Raw genomic sequence first — 9293 nt, 5'->3', positions numbered from 1 at the left:
TCCCTCGAACTCGGGAGCAAAGAGTCAATAATTACATTTTTATTCCATGAAAGCAGTTTATTATAATTTAATATCATGTCACATTCATGATTTTCTGTCTTTTAATATTATTTCGCTGCTGTTTGTGAAATTAAATTCAAATCAGTCTCATGTAAGTGCTTAAAATGCAATACGCACATTTCCATTTAAATCACCTCTGTGTTGTGTAGCACCGTGGGTGAAGAAGGAGATTTAGGCTTGGGTTGAGGTTGGGTTTACTTCAGGCGTTAAGCAAATTACAGTCTGTGGCATCAGATTGCTTGTCTTTAACCACTCTGTGTAATAATGATCACAGCCCTGCTAATCGTCCACCGATGTCCGTATCGAACCTGCAACCGCGTTCTTTACCGTGTTCCTCAGTTCACAACTGTATGTCATTCTTGTTGTTGTACTGAGAACATAAAACCATTGTCTTATTGGTGGGAACGTGTTTATTCAGCATAAACATCCTCCCCCAACTATTTAAAAAATCAATTGAACAGCATCTCTAAGTTGCTTGTCACCATGGCAACCCATTGGCAACACTGATACCTCCCTGCTTGATAGAAGGAAGTTGTGTGGTAGAGAGCGGCCGGTGTGTAGGAGACGGAGGAGGCACCAAGCGTCACAGTGAAAGTGTAGAGAAACCTCCTCGTTCCTCCTGCGAGGCTTTGAGCAGCGAGAGGACAGCGTGTTCGTTAGGCCCACTTCATAATTACACTTTGGGCTCCACCGTCATTTTTCATCCCCGCGTGAAGCGAAATAAAAAAGCGTTACAGCGACGTGCCTGCAAGGTGCTCATTAAGGGAGTCACACACACACACACACACACACACAGGAGCTTTTCTGCTTTATTTACTTTTCTGCTTTATTTACTCCAACAGGTCAAATAATTGTTCATCATCCCATTTTAAATGAGGACCGACTTTCTGAAAGCTGAAGTGCAGAATATATATTTGTTACTATATGAATATAGTAACAATCATTAATCACAGAATATTGATGTATAAAATAACAGTACTGTAACTGTAACTGTCTTTTCTTATCTCACCACCAGAGTTCTCCACCACCTTTTGTCCTTGTGGTCAAACACTTCGAGCAGCTTCGAGCCATCTTTCATGTACAGTACGTCTTCACTGACGCAGGCCTTTTAAAAACGCTCCAAGCTCAAGCTGATATTATTTAGCTTTAATCACTTGCAGAATTTCCTCTGACTTTTCAAAGCTCCTCCAGAGCCGCAGGAGACATTATGCAACAGATTGTGTAATTCTCCCTTTGACTAATTTACCCACTGATGTACCTTCGCAACTCCGTTGCTCCTTTCTCCCATCAATATCCTCTATAACGTCCTGAAAAACAGCACATCTAAATGAATGTGTGTGTTGTGCGTGACTATAAAGACCAGTGGGAGACCATGACCCATTGTCGGACACTGTAGAGTAACGTCAACGCTGTTTAATGGCTTAGAACCGAATGAAACATTTAACCATCAAAGTGATGTAAAGGAGAATAAATATCAAATACTGAACCAGTATAGTGGAGGAGGACAGGGAGGAGCTGGTATGGTGTAAGCAACCATTACATGGCACCCTGACCCGTCACCACCGCTCTGGAGCCTAGAGCGAGTGAGACAAGTAGAGAGATTCAAAAACACCATGAAGGTTTGAACAAACAATATGGCCAACCTCATCTAAATGCTCTACAAAGGACTGCAGAACCTATGGACAGATCGGACATCAGTAGTGGTGATGTACTGTAAAGGCCTTTTTCATTGGATGTGCACTCATCGGTGAACATGCTACAACAGCTGGACAGAAAGGGTCAAATAGAGCTTGAATGTGGTTCCATGTCACCAGGTTCTTAGGGAAACTTCTCGAGGAGCTTAGAGCAGGTTTCCAAAGATTCACCCGAGTCCCCATAGCGACACTGCTTGATCTTTCAGAGTGGCTGGAGTATGAAATGCAAGTCTATGAGGATGTTGTTACAGTGACCACCCATGCTCAGAGGGGAACAATAAGGGGAGGATCATTACCTGAATGGCTGTTCAGCTTCAAGCAGCTCACTAGAGATCAGAAGGAGAAGTTTGATAAGCACCACTGTGGACGAGGACACCAGGCAGCAGGATGCACGACGGAAGCCCCCTGCAAAACCTGCAGAGACTACTGTAGCCCTCCTGTTAAGTCATGTTTAATGAAAACTATGGGTGAAACACTATACACAGATCCACCATCCAAGTTCTGCCTAAAAGTTCTTTTGAAGAACGGTGACAGAAGCTTGGAGACTTATGCTGTTCTGCACTCGGCTGCCAAGAAGCTGGGACTGACAGGTGAGCCAGAAAGCGTACCTGTGCCCTGTGAATATGAGCAGCTGCATGGGGCATCATTAGCATTCACCATCCTCTGCATCCCAGTCCTCTAAAACAGTCAAGACCCACCAGAGCACCAAGTGTGTCCTTGAGTAACACACTTCGCACTATCTCCCTGGATGCCCTGCATGGCAGCCCACCGCTCCCCCAGAGGATGGGTTTAATGCAGAAGACCAATTTTGTTGTTGCATTGTATGTAAAAATGACCAATAAAGTAAAACAAAATGCTGAGTGTGGCTGAACATACTCATCCAATTGTTGCTTTACAGCAGGAGTACCATCACCTAAGTGATCTACCCCTCCAGGAAATCACTCTAGCTCACCCTCTTCCTCTCATCGGGTCAGATTACCCTCACCTGATAACTCCCATTGAGCCGGGTTGCCTCGATCCTCCAGGAGGGCCTGCTTGTGGAAGCTGGACATACTGCCATACAGGAGCACAAAGGTGGTCACAAGGTCCCGACAGGATGAAGAAGCTGTGAAGCTCCTGGAGTCCAAAGCAGTTAGGGTGGAAGTTAATGGAGTACATTGAGAGGCTACCACCATGCTCTGGGTTAAGTCCATGGGTCTGTTGCACGCTCCTGAAGAGGCAACATTGCCACAAAGGAGAAGCATTGAGAGGCGACTAGATAAAGATCCAAAGTGAGCAGCAGCATATCAGACTGAGCTCACCAAGCTCCAGCAATCTGGCTATGTGGTGCAACTGAGACCAGAATAAGTGAAGAATACTGCAGAAGCATGGTGCGTACCACACCACATTGTGATGAGTGCATGAGTGGTCTTCAACATTCCAGTACAGTGGCAATAATCTGAACAAGCTCCTTCTACCAGGTCCAACCCTGGGTCCATCCCTGTTAGCAGTCTTAGTCAGTTTCAGAGAACGCAGAGTGGCCATAAGCAGCGCTGTATGTGGAATGTTTCACCAGGTGTTGCTTTTCCCAGAAAACAGAGCTCTGTTCAGATTCCTCTGGTGAGATCTGAGGAAAGATGTTCCACCCTCTGTACGAGTGGAGGGTTTTTCCATCTGGGACCACATGTAGCCAATGCTGTGCCGCCAACGACATGTCACCACATGACCACAGTACCTGACCCCGTGTGTGAGTGCGTGGAGGAGTCAATCTACCTGGACAACGTTTTTACAGCTTTACCACAGAAGAAGAAGCAAAGGAACTGGTAGGGAGATTAAGAGACCTTCTGGCTACTGGAGGTTTTGCCCTGTGTCAATGCGCCAGCGACATTTCTTCCACCATCAACCGCCTCCTCTCTGATGTCATATCAAACAGACACTGATCCAAATCAACCTAAGTCTACATCGGGTTTACAGTGGCATTGCCAAACTGACACGTTGCATACAAACCTCAACCAGCAGGTGTCACCATTACCACTGTGTGTAACATTTACAGGACATTGGCCAGCCAATACGACCCTTTAGAGTTCATTGTTCCATACATAACCAGAGCCAAAGTAATAGTGAGCACATTGGGAGCAATAGCAGAGAATGGGATGATGCACAGATTCCTACTGATTTGCTGCATGCATGGGAGAGTGAGCTCCAGAATATCCAAAACATCTCACTTCCTAGATGTCACCAGCAGACACTCGGCCACAGTCTCCCTCTGTGACCACAGAGGAGGAAGTGAATGAGTTGAGAAACGGTGCATTCTGTGGATTATCGGTCAGGGGTGAGGACCACAATCTGGAGGGTTACGGTTTTATGCTTCTAGAGACAAGTGGTTCAAACTGTGGCTCATGCCTCTGGACCCTCATCCATCTTACAAGCACAGGCACAACTTCTGGACACAACCAGATCAGTGAAGGTTCTGGTGATCAAATACAGTTTTTCAATTCAAATTAATTTTATTTATATAGCGCCAAATCACAACAAAGTTATCTAAAGGCACTGTACAAGTTAAGTATATAGACCTTACACAACTTAACCCAACAAAGCCCACATACAGATAACTTTATTAGTAATTAATTACAATTTGACAGCGGACAACAGTGGAGAGGGAAAAAAACACATTTGACCAATAAGTGGTCCAAAGAGGACAGACACAGACTGCAGTGTGTGTCCAATCAGCATTGGGACTGAGCTTCCTTCAGGTCATTGAGCATCTGTACTGGGCCAGAATCAGGAAATGGGCTGTCAGCATCACTGCTCACCCCACACACGCCGCACATAAACTGTTTAAACTCCTCCCATCTAGCAGGCGTCACAGAGCAATGGCCACCAGAACCACCAGAACCACCAGACACAGTCAACTTCTTCCCTCAGGCTGTGTCTGAGCTGAACTCTCCAATCACACAGAGAAATGACTAATGAAACACGTGTGCTGCAATTCTTTATTTATCCTATTTTATCTTATTTTATCTAACAATTAATGTTCGGCATGAGGGTATTATAAGACAGAGTCAGACCGGATACAATTCCTTGTTTGTCAAACTTGGTGAATAAAAATAATTGTAATTCGGAAAGATGGAGTCAAGTTTAACCTGCTGCATCTTAAATGACTTGAGTCTATTTGAGTTTACAGATCTCAGCTGTGGCATCATCACCATAAACATACAGTCCAGCATAGAGAGGCTGAGTGAATGTGGTCTGGACTCTGTGGAGGAGAGTCATGGTTTCAGAGACACTGTAGAAGGACAGAAGACCTGCTCTGTGATCCAGGTACACTCCTATTCTGGAGGATGGAGGACCTGAGACAGGAGTGATGATGTCGTTGTAACAATATTCATAACTGGTATTGTTACATATTAATGCCCAAGATTTATCATTATATCCAAATCCACATTCAGCCCCACATCCTGCTCTTCTGATGTTCTTGTATGCGACTGCTATAATAACTGTTTCTTTCCCTCTCCACTCCACCTCAAAGTAACAACGTTCAGTCAAACTCTCTTTGCTCAAAACCTGAGGCCAATTAGTGAATCTGTCTGGATGATCAGAATAATACTGTGATTTACTCAATAACGTAACTTTTCTGTTCCCCTCAGATAATAACAACTTTGTATGTAATGTGTTTGGATCCAGTTTGATTGCAGAGGAATATTTCAAGAATCCACTTCTGCTCTTGGGTTCTGGTTCTGACAGTAAAACCTCCACTTCAGTCACTGTCTGTAAGATGTTTGTCCTTGTCGTCCTCAGAACCTCCTGTATTTGGTCTCTGAGCTCTGACACAGCTGCTGTCACGTCCTCAAAGTATCTCAGAGGACGGGTGTTGGTTCTGGATGAGTGTGTGGATCCACTCAGTGCTGGCAGTGACGGGTAGATGTGTAGAAACTGGATGTGATCCTCTGTGTGTGAGAGCTGCTCCAGCTCAGCGTCTCTCCTCTTCAGCTCAGTGATCTCCTGCTCCAGCTTCTCCTGAACCTCTTTGACTCGACCCACTTCAGTTTCCTGCTGGGATCTGATCTGCTGCTTCACCTCAGACCTTCTTTTCTCCATCAGACGGATGAGCTCAGTGAAGATCTTCTCACTGTTCTCCACTGTTTGATCAGCAGAGCGACTGATGGCCTCCACCTCCTGTTGAAGCACCTTCACCTCTTTGTCTCTGTCCTGGATTCTCTGCTGGATTTCCTGTCGACTCCCTTCGAGCTCTCTCTGCCTCTCAGTCCTCTCTGCTACAGCTGAGACTGTGTCGTGGCCTCTATGTTCATCCACAGAGCAGAGATAACAGATACACTGTTGATCAGTACGACAGAAAAGCTCCTTCACTCTGTGGTGACGAGAGCAGATGTTCTCCTGCAGCTTCTGGGAGGGCTCCACCAACTTGTGTTGCTCAAAGGCAGAGGAATTATAATGAGGCTGGACGTGAGTCTCACAGTAAGAGACCAGACACATCAGACAGGACTTGGCAGCTTTCAGTTTCCTCCCAGTGCAGAAATCACAGGCCACATCTTCAGGTCCAGCATAGCAGTGATCAGCAGCAGCAGCTTGGAGTCCAGTCTTCTTCAGCTGCTCCACCAACTCTGCTAACATGGTGTTTTTCACCAGGACAGGCCTCGGTGTGAAGGTCTGTCTGCACTGAGGGCAGCTGTAGAGTCTCTTACCGTCTTCTTCATCCCAGAATCTTGTAATACAGTTCATGCAGTAGCTGTGTCCACAGGGAATAGTCACCGGAACCTTCAGTAGATCCAGACAGATGGAACAAGAGAAGGTTTCCCAGTTTAACTGAACTCCTGTCTGAGCCATTTTACTCTCTCGCAGCGACTGAGTCTAAGTTTCACTTTCACTTCCTTAAAACTGAAAGCAGTTGAGCTGAGCTGCTATAAAACCTGTTTGTGCAGTGGGCGGAGGCCAAGGTTCATTCTAGGCTAAACACTTGCCCAATCGCCCTCCCCGTTTGTCTGCACACAGCAAATCTATGCAGTGCATGCAATAACATCCATGGTAAACTGTAAATAACATAAACACATCAGTTGATTTTTTACCTTTTTTCAATTAACCTTAGTGACCTACACGTGACAACAAGCGGAAACTACAGTAAAACAGTGACTAACACTGTCCAGACAATGTTATTATATAGTTCATATGTACTTACTTACGCAACCAATCAATGTCATTAATGGCGTTCTATGCATATGTGCAGCTGTTCTACAGATGATATTTTATAGCATTTATTGGAGGAAAAAGCACTTTAGTCAAATCAGTTTCTTACAATCAGATAATGGATAGGAGCAAAGACACCATGAGAACCAAGGAACCTCGGGCCTGGACCGATTGAGGTTCCTTATTTGTAATTTGTAAGTGAGCATTAATGTGCTTTCCCCCCAATATGAGTAGACGTACAAGCAATGTGTTTAATATTTTAGGTTTTAAAATTTTCATACACATAATTTACTTTAATGTTTATTAAATCTCATAGAATATTAAATGTAAATTAGTAATGGCTCCTATTTTCTCTTTCTGCCTCCATCTATGTCCATGTCATAGGAAGCAGATGTCTGAAACTCTTTTGTAAATTGTTGTAGTTTTTCTTTTTTGTACTACAGTTTTGAAAAATCCACTTGTGTTCTGTGGTGGAAATTTCCCATAAAGAGGCAGATGAGAGAGTTGTCTTTTGTGTAATTTATTATAAAAATAAAGAAAAAATAAAAATAATGGGGAAAGCAAATAAAAAGCATGGATGTTGATCGTGCACATCAACAAACCAAAAACCAGCTGGGGAGATCAGTGCACACACCATGAAGGTGTGATGCAAAGAGCCCACGATCCTCAAGCTGCTTCTGCCTTTTAGTTTCTCTGTCCGACTAGGGTGGAATGTCTTTCTAACCCAATCAAATTACATGCACCATCTCCTCCCTGTCGCAGTATGTGTGAAGATATTTACATTCTCACACCTGCATCGCTGACGTCCAACTATCTGTGAGAAAGGAGCACCAAGTCTCAACAGACAGAGACACAACTCCCCGACCTTGGGTTTGGGAGCTAGAGTTGAGAGTCTATCAGGCAGAGACAACCATTGAACAATCTGGGTGAAATGTCAAATGCATACAGTAAGACAAAACATAAGATATTAATTGCAGAACATAAGTCATAAATCATATAATAACTGCATAGAAATAAGGAAGAAACAATTTTTCCCATAACAGTTCCACCTTGATTTCTACTTTAGTTTGAATTTGAATCAGAGCTTATTGCAAAAAAAACAACAAACAAAAAAACAAACAAGAAATACAAAGAAAAAAATGATTAAGCAAGGTAATTATTTGCCAAAATAAAAACCTCACTTTAACCACTCACACACACAGATGCACTCCGTGCGCCTCTCTTCTTCTTCTTGTTTTTCTATTGGTGGTTGACAAAATGGTAGTGCATTACCACCTTCTGTGTTGGAGTATGCACTGTTTGTTAAAAAAGAATGAAAGAAAGCATTATATTCCACTCTCTAACCCTGTCTCCACTACAAACTTAAACATCGCTCTGTGTCCTATTTCCCTTCATCCAGCCCCTTTTCCTCTTGCTGCTTCCTTTCCCCATTTTGAAGCTCTTCCTGTGCTCTCCACATTACTCCTCTCTGCTTCTCTCACCACCTCTGCATACGACATACTCTTCTCTCTCCTAACCTGTTGCACCCTGACTTCCTTCTTTAAAACCTCACAACCCCAGAACGCTACACTGTGCTACCCTCCACAGTTGCAGCACCTCGGCTCCACCCCCTCATCACATTTCCAATAGTAATGTTCACCTCCACACCTCACCGGATTTGAAACAAACTCTCTCACCAAATACTTAACAAACCCAATGAACACTTCTTGAGGCAGTTCCACACCATTAAACTCCACTATACTGTACTTCAGTCCCTCAGAGTGAACCTACCTTCAGGCAAACCCATTTACTTCATGGGGAATTCCAACCCCACCTCTCCAAACACACCGCTGCTGAAAGGTACTTTTATAACTAAACACACTAAAGCAGATAACATGTTTTGTCAAGTTATATTTGACTTTCTCAACCATACTGATCACTTTACGACATAGAGTAAAAGGATGCGCAGGTACATCGGTCGGTTTTCTAGTCAAAGGGAGAATTACACCATCTGCTGCATAATGTCTCCTGTGGCCCAGGAGGAGCTTTGTTGTGTGTGACTGCGAAGACCAGCAGAGACCATGACCCACTATAGGAGACTGTCCCGTACGTTCTACAGGGACAGAGTAACGCAGAGTAAACGTCCCCACAAACCACTAAATAACGTCAACGCTGTTTATTGGCTCAGAACCAAATGAAACATTTAAAAGGCTTCACCATCAAAGTGATGTAAAGGAGAATAAATATTAATGACTGAACCAATGCTTGGTTCAAAGGGTTGGAAGCAGAGTAAGTAAAAAGAGACCAAGGGTCTCTGATGATAGAAGACGGCTGTCACAATCTGAGGTTTTGTTTCTTGTTGTGTCCCGTTTTAGCACA

The 9293-nt window shown here is 44.0% G+C and overlaps 1 protein-coding gene across 1 annotated transcript; it reads right to left on the bottom strand.

Moving 5' to 3' along the window:
* Window positions 1–4849: 4849 nt before the first annotated feature.
* On the bottom strand, window positions 4850–6594 carry LOC114869642 (tripartite motif-containing protein 16-like). Its single transcript, XM_029174037.3, has one exon. The coding sequence runs from the start codon at window positions 6576–6578 to the stop codon at window positions 4902–4904; it is 1677 nt and encodes a 558-aa protein (XP_029029870.1). The 5' UTR covers window positions 6579–6594; the 3' UTR covers window positions 4850–4901.
* Window positions 6595–9293: the final 2699 nt, after the last annotated feature.

Source organism: Betta splendens, chromosome 14, assembly GCF_900634795.4.
Source record: "Betta splendens chromosome 14, fBetSpl5.4, whole genome shotgun sequence".
NCBI lineage: Eukaryota > Metazoa > Chordata > Actinopteri > Anabantiformes > Osphronemidae > Betta > Betta splendens.
Note: the sequence above shows the minus strand (reverse complement) of the source record. Positions and strands in the feature narration are given on the sequence as shown.

Coding starts and splice junctions, on each gene's coding strand:
- LOC114869642 (XM_029174037.3), bottom strand. CDS start 6,578: ATGGCTCAGACAGGAGTTCAGTTAAACTGGGAAACCTTCTCTTGTTCC.